This window comes from Ursus arctos, unplaced genomic scaffold (genome assembly GCF_023065955.2).
Source record: "Ursus arctos isolate Adak ecotype North America unplaced genomic scaffold, UrsArc2.0 scaffold_14, whole genome shotgun sequence".
NCBI lineage: Eukaryota > Metazoa > Chordata > Mammalia > Carnivora > Ursidae > Ursus > Ursus arctos.
This window is the reverse complement of record NW_026622808.1, coordinates 65,670,797-65,688,066: the sequence shown is the minus strand read 5'-3', so window position 1 is coordinate 65,688,066 and position 17,270 is coordinate 65,670,797. Positions and strand designations below refer to the sequence as shown.

Below are 17,270 nucleotides of genomic sequence, written 5' to 3'. Positions count from 1 at the left end.
TCTTTTATTAAGGTAGTGTATCACATTGATTGATTTGCAGATGTTGAACCACCCTTGGAGCCCAGGAAAAAAAAAACCCGCTTGGTTGTGGTGAATAATCCTTTTAATGTGTACTGTTTGATCTTATTGGCTAGTATCTTGGTGAGAATTTTTGCATCCATGTTCATCAGGGATATTGGTCTCTAATTCTCCTTTTTGGTGGGGTCTTCATCTGGTTTGGGGATCAAGGTAATGTTGGCCTCATAGAATGAATTTGGAGGTTTTCCTTCAATTTCTATTTTTTGAAAGAGCTTCAGAAGAACAGGTATTACTTCTTCTTTAAGTGTTTGGTAGAATTCCCCTGGGAAGCCATCTGGCCCTGGACTCCTGTTTGTTGGGAGATTTTTTAAAAAACCTTTTTTAAAGATTTAATTTATTGAGAAAAGTGAGAGAAAGCGAGAAGAGAGAGAGAAAGCACAGATGGAGAAGAAGAAGAAGACTCCCTACTGAGCAGGGAGCCCAACGTGGGGCTCGATCTCACGACCCTGAGATCATGACCTGAGCTGAAGGCAGATGCTTAACTGACTGAGACACCCAGGTGCCCCTGTTGGGGGATTTTTGATTACTGATTCAATTTCCTTGCTGGTTATGGGTCTGTTTAGGTTTCTTATTTTTTCCTGTCTCAGTTTTGGTAGTTTAGCTGTCTCTGGGAATGCAACCATTTCTTCCCGTCTGCCTAATTTGTTGGCATATGACTGCTCATAATATGTTCTTATAATTGTTTGTATTTCTTCAGTGTTGGTTGTGATTTCTCCTCTTTCATTCATGATTTTATTGATTTGTGTCCTTTCTCTTCTCTTTTTGATAAGTCTGGCCAGGGGGAGGGTATCAATCTTATTAATTCTTTAAAAAATCCAGCTCCTAGTTTCATTGATCTGTTCTACTGTTCTTTTGGTTTCTATTTCATTGACTTCTGCTCTAATCTTTATTTCTCTTCTCCCACTGCGTTTAGGCTTTATTTGCTGTTCTTCTCTGGTTCCTTTAGGTATAAGGTTAGGTTGTGTATTTGAGACCTTTCTTCTTTCTTGAGAAAGGCTTGTATTGCTATATACTTCCCTCTTAGGACTGCCTTTGCTGCATCCCAAAGGTTTTGAACAGTTGTATTTTCATTTTCATATGTTTCCATGAATTTTTAAAAAATTCTTCTTTAATTTCCTGGTTGACCCATTCATTCTTCAGTAGGATGCTCTTTAGCCTCCATGTAGTTGAGTTCTTTCCAAATTTCCTCTTGTGATTGAGTTCAAGTTTCAAAGCACTGTGGTCTGAAAATAGGCAGGGAATGATCCCAGTCTTTTGGTACTGGTTGAGACCTGATTTGTGACTCAGTATGTGATCTATTCTGGAGAATGTTCCATGTGCACTTGAGAAGAATGTGTATTCTGTTGCTTTAGGATAGAATGCTCTGAATATATCTGTGAAGTCCATCTGGTCCAGCGTGTCATTCAAAGCCCTTGTTTCCTTGTGGATCTTCTGCTTAGATGATCTGTCCATTGCTGTGGGTGGGGTGTTAAAGTCCCCTACTATTATTGTATTATTGTCAATGTGTTCCTTTAATTTTGTTATTAATTGGCTTATATATTTGACTGCTCCCAGGTTAGAGTCATAAATATTTACAATTGTTAGATCTTCTTGTTGGATAGACGCTTTAATTATGATATAGTGTCCTTCTCCATCTTTTATTACAGTCTTCGGTTTAAAATCGAGTTTGATATAAGGGTGGCTACTCCAGCTTTCTTTTGATGTCCATTACAATGAGAACTCCACCCCCTCACTTCCAATCTGGAGGTGTCTGCATCTAAAAGGAGGCTCTTGTAAGCAGCATATCAATGGGTCTTGTCTTTTTATCCATTCTGATGCCCTATGTCTTTTGATTGGAGCATTTAGTCCATTTACTTTCAGGGTAATTATTGAAAGATATGAAGTTAGTGCCATTGCATTACCTTTGTAAAGTTGCTGTTCCTGTAGATTTTCTCTGTTCCTTCCTGGTCTTTGTTCCTTTTGGGCTCTCTCTTCACTCAAAGCATCCCCTTTAACATTTCTTGCAGTTTAGTGTTGACGAATTCTTTTAATTTTTTTTGTCCTGAAAACTCTTTATCTGTCCTTCTATTCTGAATGACAGCCTTGCTGGATAAAATATTCTTGGCTGCATATTTTTCCCATTCAGCATGTTGAATATATCATGCTAGTCCTTTCTGACCTGTCAGGTCTCTGTGGATAGGTTTGCTGCCAGGCTTATGTTCTCCCCTTGTAGATTAAGGATCTCTTGTCCTGAACTGCTTTCAGGAATTTCTCTTTGTCTTTAAAATTTGCAAGTTTCATTATCATGTGTAGAGGTGTTGACCTATTTTTTTTTTAACTTTGGACCATTTTATTTTTTTATTATTAACATATAATGTATTATTTGTTTCAGGGGTACAGGTCTGTGATTCATCAGTCTTATACAACACACAGTGCTCACCACAACACATATCCTCCCCAGTGGGTGTTGACCTATTTTTATTAATTTTGAGGGGGGTGGTTCTCTGTGCCTCCTGGACTTACATGCCTGTTTCCTTTCCCAGATTAGGGAAGTTCTCAGCTATAATTTGTTCAAATAAACCTTTGTCCCTCTCTCCCACTCTTCATCTTCTGGGACCCCTATTATCTAGATATTATTTCATTTTATGGAATCACTGAGTTCTCAAAGTCTCCCTTTGTGGTCCATTAGTTGTCTTTATCTCTTCTTTTCAGCTTCCTTATTTTCTATCATTTTGTCTTCTGTATCACTGACTCTCTCTTCTGCCCCATTTAGTCTCATTGTTAAAGCCTCCATTTGTGACTGCGTCTCAGTAATAGCATTTTAATTTTGGCCTGATTAGATTTTAGTTCTTTTATTTCTACAGTAAGGGATTCTCTAGTGTCTTCTATGCTTTTTTCAAGCCCAGCTGGTATCTTTATAATCATTGTTTTAAATTCTAATTCAGTCATTTTACTTATATCTGTATTGATTAAATCCCTGGCAGTGAGTATTACCCCCTGTTCTTTCTTTTGGGGTGACTTTCTCCATCTAGTCTAGTCATTTTGTCCAGAAAAGAAAGGAGGAAAGGAAAAAAAGAAAAAAAAAACTCAGTAAAAACAGCAACAACAACAAAAGTTTCAAGAAGTGTTTCTGCTGAATGCTGTGTACACTCTGGTGTTGTGTTTTGGCTGCTCTCTCCCACTGGACCTTCTTCTAGAGTTCCTCCTTGATTGTAGTGCAGTGTTTGGACTTTAAGTAGGTGTGCTTTGATTTGTTTGTCAAAATAAGTCTCGCACCTGCCATGTTCTCTCCCTCCAACTGTGCAGATTGTTTCCTTAATCCTCAGATCGTCTTCCTTGTTGTTCAAAACAGTTGAATGTTGACCTAGCTTTTGGAGATCAGGAGCATCCAAGAGAAGCACTTCTGACATGAAGGAGAATTCTGGAGAGCAAGAACTGAGGCAAGAAGAAATTTTCTTCCTCTATTCATGTGCTCTCACTGTGCCCTGAGGCAGAGGACAGAGACCTGCACAGGCAATGCTTGGTGGTACAGACCGCTAGGATTTAGCGACAAGCCAAGCACTGCCAATAGGATCTCCCACATCCTTTTCATCTTCTTTATCTGTTCATCTATCGATGGATGCTTGGGTTGTTTCCTTATCTTGGCAATTGTAAACACTGTTGCAATAAACATAGGGGTGCATATATCTTTTCAAATTAGTGTTTTCATTCTTTGGGTGAATACCCAGTAGGGGAATTACTGGATCATATGGTAGTTCTATTTTTAATTTTTGAGGAACCTCCATACTGTTTTCCACAATGGCTATTTCAGTTTGCATTCCCACCAACAGTGCACGAGGGTTCCCTTTTCTCCAGATCCTCGCCTTGCCAACACTTGTTATTTCTTGCGTTTTTGATTCTAGCAATTCTGACAGGTGTGAAGTGATATTTCATTGTGTTTTAATTTGCAGTCCCCTGATGATTAGTGATGTGGAGCTTCTCCTCATGTGTTTGGGCCATTTGCATGTCTTCTTTGGAAAAATGTCTATTCAGATCCTCTGCCCATTTTTAATTGGATTACTTGGGTTTTTGTGTGTGTGTGTTGTGTAAGTTCTTTATATATTTTGGATATTAACCCCTTATGAGATATATCATTTGCAAATATCTTCTCCCATTCAGTAGGTTGTTTTGTTTTGTTGATGGTTTTCTTTGCTCTGCAGAAACCTTTTATTTTAGTGTAGTGCCATTTGTTTAATTTTGCTTTTGTTTCATTTCTCTTGCCAGAGGAGACATATCTAGAAAAATGTTTCAATAGCCGCTGTCAAAGAAATTACTGCCTGTTTTCTTCCAGGAATTATATGGTTTCAGCTCTCATGTTTAAGCCTTTAATCCATTTTGAGTCTGTTTTTATGTATGGAGTAAGAAAGTGGTGTAGTTTCATTCTTTTATAGGTAGCTGTCCATTTTTCCCAACGCCATTTACTGAAGAGCCTTAGCTCATTTCTTAAAATAATCTCCTCAGAAAGCTACTATTGTTCTCATTTCATAGATGAGAAAGTTGAGACACAGAAAAGCTATAATCAAAGTCAACTAGCTAATAATTAGCAAAGTCAGGATTTAAACTCAGATTTGATTCCAGGCTCTTTCTGTGGCCCATCACTGTCTCTTCCCATTTCTTTCCTGGCTTCTGAAATGCTCCATAAGCCTCTCCCTCCCTGGAGGGCTCCTGGAAGTGAAACCCATTCATTTATCTCATGAAGGACAGTGTCTTGAATGGCCCATCAGACACTAGGACTGAGACTCATTTAGTGTTATTACTAATTTCCTTCATAACCTTGGCCAGCTCCTTAAGTTGCCTGGGCCTCAGTTTTCTCAACTGTAAAATGAAAGGATAGATCTAGATGAAACCTCCAGCTGTAAAATTCAGTGACTGCATTCTGTTCACTCCCTCCATTTCCCGGTGGGCATGTCTCCTCATCCTGTGGGCTGCTCACAACTCACTAGTAGGGTGCCCATTCTCTGACCACCCAAACTAGAAGTATGCTCCATTCCCACACCACCTACTGCTTATTGTCCATTTTACTCTTTTTTGGCTCATCTTTTTCATTCTCTTTCCATATCTTATCTGAATTTAACTAAATTCCTCAAATATTTTTATTTCTTTTTAAAAAATATTTTATTTATTTATTTGGGGGGGGGAGAGAAGAAGCACATGAGCAGGGGGAGGGGCAGAGGGAGAAGCAGACTCCTTGCTGAGCAGGGAGGCAGATGTGGGGCTTGATACCAGGACCCTGGGATGATGACCTGAGCTAGGGGCAGACGCTTAACTGACTGAGCCACCCAGGTGCCCTGATTTTTGTTTATTTATTTAACTTCTATATAGTATTCCAATTTATGAGTAAACTACAATTTATGTTCTAATTCCCCCATAAGAGACAGTTGGTTGTTTCCATTTTTCACAAATGGTGCTGCGACTAATATTCTTTTACTTGCCTTCTTGCATACATGTGCGAGAGATTCTCTAGAGTGAATGTCTAGAAATGGAATTACTGAGTCATAGGGTTTGTGCATTAGATATTGCCAAATTGTTCCCCAGTGTGGTAGTACCAACATGTTTCCATTTGTAATGTGTAAGCATTCTGTCTCCCATATCCTCACCAATACCTATCAAGCTTAATTTTTTTTCCAAACTAACATTTTGACTGCATATGTCTCACAGCACTGACCACTCTCTTCTTTATATTTGTATATATGCTACCTCCCCTACTGGATGGTAACTTTATGAGGGCAGAATCTTTGCTTAGCTCATTTTTATATTCTTCCCACAAGATTTATTGAGCTTAATAAGTATACCATAAAGAGTTATGAACAAGAAAATAAGCAGAATTAATTAATTCTGACCCAAAGAGATGGGGAGTTCCATGCGGCAGGGATGAGGTGTTCTAGCTTTATTAATACGGGGTAAAGATATGGGTAGGGAATCCCCATCAGCTGCCTAGAGGGCTGCAGAGTGGTCACAACTGGCCTACAGACTGAAGGCTTCAAGATCTATAGTGGACTATCACCAACCCTGGGAGATCCCAGGTTTAGATCATTTTTTTAACATGATATTCATCAAATATTTATTGATTGTTGTGAGTGGCTAATTTCCTAGTCTCTGGGGCCAGCTTTATTATGTACCAAGAGGGATGTTTCTAAATGGAACTCCCCCACCTCTGGCCCCACCCCATTACTAAGAGTTGAGTAGAATCCATGTGTCCTTTGGACTAGGGTGCTACATGACCTATGGTAAATGCCTCCCCTTTTTGTCACCCTAGCAGTTCCTGGCTGACTCATTTTCTAAATAAGCCACTTGTGGTTTTTGGTCTGACATCACATGTGGAAGAATGAGTAATTTTTTAAGAACCAGAACTATATTCAATCAGAATAAGATACATTGTGTATGTTACTCATGGTTCTAGGACAAGGGGTCAACACTGATACAAGTTCTCTGACCTTCTCCCACTGCTCCTTTCCTGGGGCCAATGGCTAGAGAGAAGATAAAGGAAGGAGGAAGGTATGGGTGCAAAGAATTTTTCTGTATATTTCTTATTTTGCTTTCACATTATGTACAATTTAATAAAATTATATCTTGTGTCCTTTGCTAGATTAAATAAAAATATAGCAAAGTTGCCAAGGCCATGAGTTAAGCTGCTATACTACTTGGGTTCAAATCCCGGCTCCACTGCATGCCAGCTGGGTGAATTTGAGCAAGTTATTGAATCTTGATGTGCCTCCATTGCTTCATTTATAAAACAGTAATAGTACCTATAATATAGGATTCTTGGGAGAGAATAAATGAATTTATACATGTTAAGTGCTTAGAATGGTGCCTGAAACTTAGTAAGCACTATGAAAGTGTTAGTAAACATTTTTTGACTCCATCACAATGTTTATGCTCATAGTAAGTGCTCAATAAACGCTTTTTGATGAAATGAATGCATTCTACTAAACATTCCTAGGATCAGGGGGACAGAAGTGACCACAAGTGGCAGACCCTTGGTTGAAAATAGAAGGAACCCTGAAGATCAATTCCCTGGAGCATAGGGAGTTTCCTGCTCCCCACCTTTTTGTTTGGTTTAATAGTTTGTTCCCCAGTTATGTGTGTTTTGAGGGAGGAGGGCTGCCACCTCCCCCCATCCATCCCTGGAGCCACTCAATGGGAACTTCTACTTCCTGTTTTTTAAGTGTAAGAAGAAGGTACAGTTCTGCATCCTTGAACCCTGAAATCATGGGCTGAGTTAGAAAGGAGACCCTGGTGCCAGAGAACTTCACTCTCTGGCCTCTCAGTATCTATTGCTGGTGAGGAGGGGTAGCAAGATAGTGGCATTTGGCTGAGTGTTATTTTGTTGAGTTAGGATGGGTATGTGATGGAAATTAGATAGATATAACATTAACACACTGGTTTCCATTTATTAGTGCAGATGTGGTGCTTATCTTCACAGGACTTGTAGTCTTCGGGAACTACTCTTGTGTGAGCTGTGAAGAAGCCAGAGTGAAGTCCCTTGGAGCCCACCCTCAATCGCAGACCTCTTTAGGATGCCTGAGGCCAGGCTTGTAGGACTCCACTCATCAGAGCAAGTTGGTCCAGCCTCATTGGCACCACCATGTGGCTTTAGCTGAGGAGCTTGATGGACCAGACAAGGAGGTCTAACTTGGCTGCCACAGGAACAAGGGTGCTATGCTTACTAGAAAAGCTACAGATTCAGTAAAATTGGTAGAAATGCCGAGTTACCAAAGGAAGTTCAGTCGTCCTGCATGAAACATTCACCAGGAGATGTCAGGAGGCCCAGCATAAGTGACATCTAAAGGATAGCCATACTCTCAACCACTTGCAAATAGCCACTCACACATAAACACATTCACATACATACCGGCACAAACAGCTTCACTCTCCTAGATATTTTCCCTTCCCTACACTTGCAAGCACACACATATGCTTCACATATACTCTCTCAGCCAAAAGGGTGGCCTAGGGGAAACCTCATGGCTGAATCAAATGCTGGTTAATGCTGCTGCTTTTATTACACCAAAGGTCTTAACATTTATTTGGAGATGAACACAAAACTTGGCATACTGCTGTTACAGTGGCATGCATTCTCTACAGTGCAGCTTCGGAGCTTGAGATCACTGCAGCACGCACATAAGAACTGCTCTCCGGAGGAGAGAAAAGGTGGTGGTGGGGAGAACTGCAGATCCTTGCCCTCTCAATTATCAACAGACTAAAGGTGCTTTACCATGATAGCAGTCGAGGAGTCTCTTGTTTTGGGCAAGTGTGTTTTAAACAGCCAAACAGCTATGACAAGGGATCCAAGTGGGTAGGTTCCTAACACTTAGAGCCAAGAGCATTTTTGGGTAAGTATATGCTCCCCAAACAGGCAGCACTGACTAAAGCGGGGGCATGCTTAGCACTGCATCTGAGCTAGGTAAAGCTACCAAGAGTCCTCAGTGAAGGGAATCCTGGTTTCATGAAGAAGAATAAGACATGAGGGCACTGTCACAATAAGGCCACTAAACTCACAGCAAACAATGACCTCAGAGGAAACTCGCAGGACTACAGGAAAGCAGCTCTATTCTCTCTGATATCAGATGCCCCTTGCTGGGTAGGCACCTGCCCTGAGACTTTCACATGGTCTTTTCTGAGCTGCACAACATCACTTAGCACAACGGAGCAGAGGAAGGGACCACACACATCAAGGTCATGGAACATCACCAAGGGTGGCTGACTATTGGCAAATGTCTCAGATGCCTTTCCCGGTTGGGCTAGGTGTCCCCGTGTATCTGGAGAGCTAATCTGAAAAGAGGCTGGCAAAGGACTTCCTCAAGCTCCGGATGGTCTCCGCTTTGGCTTCATCCTCATTGGCTGAAGACCGGAAGAAGGAGGACTCAGAGAAGCTGAAGGCATTTGTCAGGGACTGCGACTTGCTTGAAGATAAAAACCAGAGAGAACGTGAGAGGGGGTGTTCCCAGTGAGGCAGGGAAAGACGATGACATGAGGATACACAACCGAACCCCTACTCCCACCCCAGGGAGACCAGGGTGATGGAGGAGAAAGCCACAGTGGAGTGCTGCCAGGACCCGGGGAGGCCCCTGTGCTATTATCTCACCTTTGGTGCTGCTAAAACAGGAAAGGATGGGGGCAGTGTGGGAGAGAGGGAGAAGGGGAAAAAGAGAAGGGAAAGAGGGAGGAGTCACTCAAAGGCTGCTTCTTATACTTAATGCTAAACTAAAGGGTGCACAGGCTACATTTCAGAGGTCCCAACTTGGTAAGTACTAATCTAGGAATCTCACACCCTTCCCTTCTGATGAAATATAGTAACCAGGGGACCACAGACTCTTTGCACTTTCTTTTCCATCAACTGTCAGTGGTAAAACCAGCATCAGAAGACCTGGGTCAAAGTCTTGGATTTGCCCTTCACTCACTCTTGTGCTTCTCTGGGACTTGGTTTCTCATTTGTGATGTACAGATGTTTTGTAAAATGCTTTCTAGGCCTTTTCAGGTCTTTATACTCTGCTTATTTCCTCTGATTCCAAATAAACTTGGAATAAACCAAGGCCTTAAGTTACCTGCTCTTAAAATGGACATGACCATCCTTTGTAGCCTTCCTCAGAAAAGCCCTAATATGAGGTCTGTGCAGTTCAGGGTATCCAGGGGCAAAAGAGATACATATCTGGTACACACGAGGACATTAAGCAGTTTTCTAATTAAAAACCCAAATCACACACATTTTAGGAGACAATTTTTCCCCTGAGAGACTAGGGATCCAGAGGGAAAAACTGTGAAGACAAGAAGGTCTAGGGGAGGCCAAGCCCAGTACTTGAGAAGAGAATACAAGCTCTGGCGTCTCCAGTGGTCTGCCCTGTCTCCTTGACTTTCACTGTCTCTTTCCTGATGATTTCTGGCTGTAGAAGTCTTCTCCTGATGTTTTAGGGCTCCCAGCCCTTCTCTACATTTGGGATACAGCCCCCAAAACTCCCTTCTACAGGAGTGTGAGCAGTTTCTCTCCTGCAGTGACTGTGAACAGATGCCCTTTAGAGTTGGCGATGAGCCCCAACTCGCTGGCTTTTGGGAGGGAGGGCCCCTTCTGCATGCACAGCCAGGGGCACCGGCTATAAGCCTCCTGCTTGTTGTCAGACGCTGGCTCTATTTAACAACTTCAGCCCAAAGGCTGTGGCAACCCAAAGATCTGCTTTCACACTGGGGGTGGCTAATGAGAAGGCAGGAGAGATTTTAAAAGTTAGCATGCAGAAAACAATTGGATTAAGGGTAGGTTATGGGTCAGGTGAGATGTGAAATGTGCCACTGGCCAGAGCTGGGGAGCAGGAGTCGGTGATGCTCCTCCAGTCACGAGGGCTGGAAGACCCAGAGAAAGTGGTCATCTGGACTACCTGAGCCTGGCTCTGCCACTAACTAGCAGAGTGGTTTTGAGGAAGAAAATTAATCAAATCTCTCTGAGCAGTTTACTCATCTATATAATGACTAGACCATGTCTAAGTGGCCTCCTTTTCTCCCTCCCTGAGGAGTCCTATCACCTCACTCTGAGAAGCACTGATGGGTCACTCCCATCCCTGCAAGGCTACAGCTGTTTCTGCTGACAGTGATGACAGAGGCCCGTTTGGGGACAGTGGAAAGAGGCATCTCTGGTTCTAGAGGAGAGGGTAGAACTAACCACCATCCACACCCAGGTGCTGTCCATCCCAAGTACAGCTTTACTGTTTTCCAGGGACCCTCAGTTCTTCCTCTGAAGCAGGACAGTGTGGTGGGGGCTTCTAGGGTGTAAGGAAGCCCAAGAAGATGGAGTTCCTCAGGGTATCTATCTGGGCCCTGCTCTGATGACCACACCAGAAACCGACATCCTTCTGACAAAGCTGAAGGTAAAACGTTGAAATGGATTTAACTACTTCCCCCTTTTCCTTCTGGGCAGCCTTGCTGATTGCATACCCTAAACTGTGAGTCAGAGGCAGGAAAGAGGATTTTTTTTTTTTTTTTTTAATTTTAAGAGAGAGAAGTGTGCGCGCAAACACACACACTCACACAGAAAAGGAATGGAAAAAAAGAGTGGGAGACAGGATTAAAAAAAAAAAAAAAAAAGAAACAACAACCCTAAGCTAATATAAGAATAGGAAAGGGGCAGTGACTCTGCCTTATTGGCAATCCCCAGGAAGAAAGGGGAGGGCCCGAGCTTCTAGCTAGACCTTAGACTTTCACTTCCTTCTTTTCTACCCTCCCCAATCAACCCCCAACCATGCCCCCAACCAAAAAAACAAAACAAAACAAAACAAAAAAAACAAAAAAACAAAAAAACCCCAAAACCAATACCCAAAAAAAGCCCCACAAAAATATCTGTAGAGAAAGCCTGATTGAAGGTGCTTTCTAGCAGCTCTGGAGCCTAAGGCCTGTGAGGAGGGGCAGGAAGAGGGGAGGGGAAGGAGCTGCTGAGTTGTCTCTTACTTGAGTTGTGGGTGAGGCTGGGGCTTCTGTGGTGGAGCAGCCGGGGGTGGCTGGGCCTCTGCCAGGGAGCTGCTGCTGGAGGGTGCATCTCCGTGGGTGGTGGAGGAAGAAGAGGAGGAGGAGGAAGAGGAGGAAGGTGGCAGTGATGGTCCAGGGGGAGGCCGGCGTGGAGGCAGCACCTTGCCTGGGGGTTGCATTCCTTGGGGTTGCCCAGGGCCCCCTAGGTTCAGTACAAGAAAAACTTCATAATTTAACCATATCAAAGGGTTTCCTTATTAGAATCTATGTGTTAAAGGATGAGATTAGTTAATCACCAAAATGTTAAGCTCTATTACAAGAAGCCACCTGCGGCTCTGTCCGGCTCCAGAGCCAGTCCCTGGTTTCCCTCATACATCTGCCACTACTTGCTCTTCCTCAGAGACACAGCACCTCAGGCACAGCGGAAGTCAGGAGGACAAGAAAGGAACCATGGGATGAACGGCCCTGATCAGAAGCAAGCTCTTGTACAGAAGGCCCCCTAGACCAGAGGGACCCCACCCCTCTTCCCCAGAGGTTCCTCAGGTATAGGGCAACCTGCCCCACAGTTTACTAGAAGGTCTCGAGTTCCACACTGTAGATGCAGTACAAGGCAGTGGAAAGAGCACAGGTCTGGGAATCAGAAAGTCAAGACACAGTCTATCAGTGACTCCCTGAGCCAAGTCAGCAAACTTCTCTGGGCCTTGGTGTTTACAACCATAAAACTGTGAAAAAGTGATCCCTAGTCTTAGTTGTCTTTCAAGAAGGTAATGTTTCAAAGATGTTAATGGACAAGAAAGTTCTTCAAAAAGTATTGTGTGCTTTATGATCATTAATGATCACAGACTTTGTTTTGACAGAGCTGGGCCTTGTTGGGCTCCTGACCCGCACGTGTCTGATTGCCATGCCCCGCCCCACCAGGGCTTCATATTAACATTAACTCAAGCACACGACTAGGGGGTATCTTCTGTTTCCTTGTGCTCTTTTGCCTCTTAGTACCATCCTTAGGGCTCTACTCCCTCCCCAGTGTGTGTGGTGAAATTCTCCAGAAATCCAAGTCCTATTCTCTCCTGGGGATGTTGTGGGCCCCATCCCACAAAGAAGCAGCCCCCCACCTCCACCCCACCCCCAAAAGGACCAGGATACCATTCTCTCAGCATGAGACAGAAAACCATCTGGTGGCCTGGAAGGGGAAAAGGCCATCCTTCCTCTGGCGGTTGTCAGGCAGTAAGTGTGATACCTGATTGCTCAGATTTTGCTAAGGAGGGGTTCCTGCAGTCCGAACTCAAAAGATGTCCTCATCAGTGCATTCTGACTAGTGGAAATAATGCATAATTGGCCTGAGAGATCCAATTACTCAAGTCTCATTCCCAGCATCTACATTCATGGGCTGGCTGGAAGAAGTAGGCTTATAGAAACTCAAGAGCAGCTAAGAGTTGTGTTGTAATTTAGTGTCCTAGAAACACCAGAATACCTATACCCTCTGGAGAGAAAGAATTATACATCTACGCCGCTGTGCATCCATGATTATCAGCCCATCTCCCTACTACATGGCGTGGGCTCCACTGTATCAATTACCAGTGAATACCAGAGTTAGTTTTACATTAACAAATACATAAATGGACTTTTGGATTGAAAACTTGAAGTTCCAAGTTCAAATCAGATAACCAGTGAAGACGAAGGCGACAGATCAGCATAGTTCACGTTAGCCAGTTTTTGCCTCTTCCCAAGTTTGGCTTCATCTTGTAAAGTACAGCAGGTTGATAGCTCAGCCTCTTACACCAGGAACCTGAGTTCTTTCCGACTTGTACAGAGATGCTTGAATAGCCAGAAACTTTACAACTTAACACTGAAGACAGATATAACTTTTCCTTTATTGCACATTAAGCTGTACAAGAGAGTCACAAAAGAGAGGTACTTAAATCACACTTCCAGCATTGGCTGAGGTTCTCCCAGCTGGATCGGTACAAAAAAAGGGGACAACATCAGAAAAGAAATGGGTACAAAACACCTGAACAGCAATCCTATACTGTGACATGGATGTCCCCCAGGCCACAGAGTTGTCCCTTAGCATGCTGCCTGAGGGCCATGATAGTCAGGTTACGCTGCCTGCTTGCATTTGGCAGTAGGAGCCCTAATCAGTTTCTCCCCCACCTGAGAAACTTTGGCTAACACCACCCTGGAGCCTGACTGAATTCAAATGGCAACGTTGTATTTGTGGCTCACAAACGTCACATGAAAAGCACCTGGATGTTCACACTGATAACATGCAGAGAAGCAACACCACCATCAGCTCACCACTCGGACAAAAAGTAAAAATAAAAAATAAAAATGCATTCCTCCATTCTGGGAAATGTTGCTTTATTCCTTTCTACCATTTCATCAAATTGGGAGGTATTTAAGGACCTGATTCTTATGCAACCCACCTGGAAGTGCATAAATGCATTTATGTATATATTTACAACAGATTGACCACCATCACCATCTAAGGAAGGGATCACAGATGAGAACACTCATACTCAGCGCATTTCCCTGTAGCCTCAGAATTTGCCAGCAACCAAAGGAGAAACTAGGGCACGTGCCCTTGACACATATATCATACTATCAATACTATTTATTCCTCAGACCTGGAATCCAGACCGGTAACATATCAGTATGGAAGTGAGAGGAATGTAACAGTAGAGCTAGAAGCACTTCTTTGAAATGCAAACTGCTGGCATGAACTCCCACGGACCACAGCGCTAGAGGAGAACGCTCAGTGCCCGTGCCAGCCCGGCTAGGAGATGGCACGATGAGGCACTGAAGCCGAGGCCTGATTTAATTAACGGCCTCATCACGGTCCAGGAACCGCATGTCAGACGAAAGAGGACTAACTGGCTGAAGACAGATATACTCTTTCTTCAAGAGCCATGGCTGTGGAGCCTCCGCCCCAAACACACACGAGCTAAAATCAGAGACAGTTCTTCCCAGGAAAGATAAAACTCCTCATTCTCTGGCCTCTGGAGGGCTCTTGTAACAGCTGAAAATGAAAGCAGGAGTCCACCTCAGAGTTCTGTAGGCAGTGTACCCACTCTGTGAAATGGGACATTTCAGTTTTTGTCTCATGATTGCCTAGGGAGAGGCCAAGAGCAGAATGGTCAACTCCTTCTCAGACTTTCAGTAGCTTCCTGCATCCTATGTCCAAAATTGCTAAAGAATCATCTCTGTACATAGGTCAGGCTTTGGGGAATACAAAGCAGCCTCAGTTCCACAGAAGCGCATAATATGGCCAATTCAGAAACAGCAACAAAGAAGAAACAACTTAGGGGGACTGAGATCAACACACAGAAAATACAAGTTCACTTTGATATTGCACATCAGCGGCCCCATTTTTTTTTTTTTTTTGTCTAATCTCGTAGCTAATTAGTTAATAATAAAAAAGAAGGTACACTGGGATGTAAAATACAGAACACATTCCTGGAAATAGCTTGTTCTTTATATTTCATGTCATCACTAAAAACACAAGAGCTCTACAGGCACAGCCAGCCTATTCACATAAACTCAAACTGCACCAAATTTTAGCAAATGGAGAAAAAGGTGGATGCCTTCAGATTCAATGGATGAAGCAATGGAAATTAGACCTTGAAAATCTCTTAAACTTCTATCTATTTACCCTAGTCATGCAGAAAGGAAGCAAAAAGCACAATTCATTGAAGATCCCAAGCACATTCATGGAGGTAAGCAGGGGGTGGGGGGGCGCTTTAATCTGAGCCTGGCGGGGGGAGAGAAGGAGAGGAGTTGGGTTTTATTTCTGTGGTCTTTGTTTCTCCCCTGTCCATCCCCCCAGTCCTATTTCACCTCACATTGTGTAATACTTTAAAAAATACTATCAAACCACCCAGAAGATAGAGTCACACTGGACTTGGGAGAGGCACAATTCTTTTGTACACTGTTGACAAACAGCCCTGGAATCACAAGTTATACAGAGAAACGTAAGTGAGCATTACAAGCACGAACAGGAACAGGTAAACAACCAGACAGGGGAGCTGACACTGCATAGGAAAACACAGTCCAGTCAGCATTGAAAGAACGCAGAAACGGCACCAATGGGAGGGTCTGTTGCTCCCCTCCCCGCTTTCCTTTCTTCCCTTGTTTGTTTTTGGCTTAAAATTTCTGCTTTGAAAAATGAACTACCAATCACTTTAAGAAGCTTGGACTTGTTTGGGCCCTACTGCAATGCCATTACAGTCGAGAATATACTGTAAACAACCTTGGGGGGCTGGCCGCTGAGGTGGGGTCTTGCTCGAGTCCGGATCCTTAAGTGTTCCACTCTGGAAGACAAAATGCAAAAGAGATAAAAACAAAACTCCGAACAGATTCCAAAGAGAAACTGTGGCTCCGTGGCATGGGCACAGTGGGATCTGATGGGGATCATGGGGTCCAGCCTAGAGGCTTCTGCTGTTCCAGAAACATCTCAAAGGGGTTCTCAACCTCTGGGGTATTGCTGGGGCACAGGTCTAGGCAGTCTGGGGCTGATAGGCATTGTCTGAGACCCCCTAAACCCTCCCTCTTAGACTTATTCTGTCTAGAAGTTTTGAGTCTTCTAATAGCACCTGGTTTTTTCTCTGGCGGCTACCCGCTGTCCAGTTCCCCGTCATACTCACAGGCCCAGCTTCCTGAAGGAAAGGGAGGATCAACACCAAACTCCAGAGAGTGGGTTGGGCTTTAGGTGATTGCAGGGGCCCCAGGAGCAGGGGCTGGACCAGGCGATGGGCCCAGACTTCTCTCACTTCCCTTGTGTAGTTAACTCTGGGGTAGGATCAGCTCTGGGGCTGGCTCTGGGGTCAGATCCACTCTTTGGGGTATGCTGGAACTCCAATAGGGAAGGACTTGAAGGAGGGTGCAGTCATCTGTTTCCCCCAAACCCCCCTTACCCAGAGGAAAAGAATAAGATGTTAATGCTTGTAAAGGTGCTCAAGGCCAAGCTGTTTTTCCTTCTCAAATAGCATAAATGAATTTTATCCAACAACATGGCTCCACTCCCATGCTTCCTCTCCTCCCAGCTATCATTCTGATTATGCCCTGACAGGATCAAAGATGCATGTGACTTCAGTTTGTCTAACATATGAATTAAAGGCAGTGAGCATTTGGAGCTTAAATTCAGTGCAAGGGAAATGCTCTATAAAGCCTAAGTGTTGCCAAGTGTGCCAATGTTGATGTCACAGAGGGAGCTGAAGGGGCAAGGCTGTGAAATGGGCTGAGCATGTCTTCAGCATTCTCCCACTTCCTCTTTCAGTGCTTCCCTTCCTCGTGACGTGCCCCTCAGCCCTATTCCCACGTGAAAACTGTTTTTCCTGTTCCCCATTTCCTACGGACCTTCCATTCTCACCATCAGTCTCCTCTCCTGCCTGTGAAGGCTTGTTTTCAGCTCCACTCAAGGAGAGCTGAAGTGTTACCCTCTCCAGTGTCATGGTCTTTAACAACATTACCTAAAACTATCCTACTAAGAGGAATTGGGGCAGTAGGAGGCAGGGGACCTTTGAAATGTCCTTAGTGCCACTACATCAGAGGGTGCCTGTTCTATCTACGATCCTCGCCCTCTCACAGATCACAGCAAGCACACCAATACTTCCCCTCTCCTTCTTCCAAGCACCGTCATGGGATCCACGGTGCTTGGTCTGAGCTCTGACACCGAAATACCCATACACAATACACCAGCTAGAGACCATGCCATCCATTCAACAGCGAGA

The 17,270-nt window shown here is 43.8% G+C and overlaps 1 protein-coding gene across 1 annotated transcript in view; it reads right to left on the bottom strand.

Moving 5' to 3' along the window:
• Positions 1–8,076: 8,076 nt before the first annotated feature.
• Positions 8,077–17,270, bottom strand: part of SYN2 (synapsin II) — a 194,720-nt gene continuing 185,526 nt past the window's right edge. Inside the window, exons 11-13 of the mRNA XM_026501384.4 lie at positions 15,791–15,851; positions 11,527–11,746; positions 8,077–8,999 (exon numbers count right to left, since the gene is read on the bottom strand). Coding sequence (XP_026357169.1) covers positions 8,864–8,999; positions 11,527–11,746; positions 15,791–15,851 — 417 coding nt within the window. The 3' untranslated portion in view covers positions 8,077–8,863. The remainder of the gene's footprint in view (positions 9,000–11,526; positions 11,747–15,790; positions 15,852–17,270) is intronic.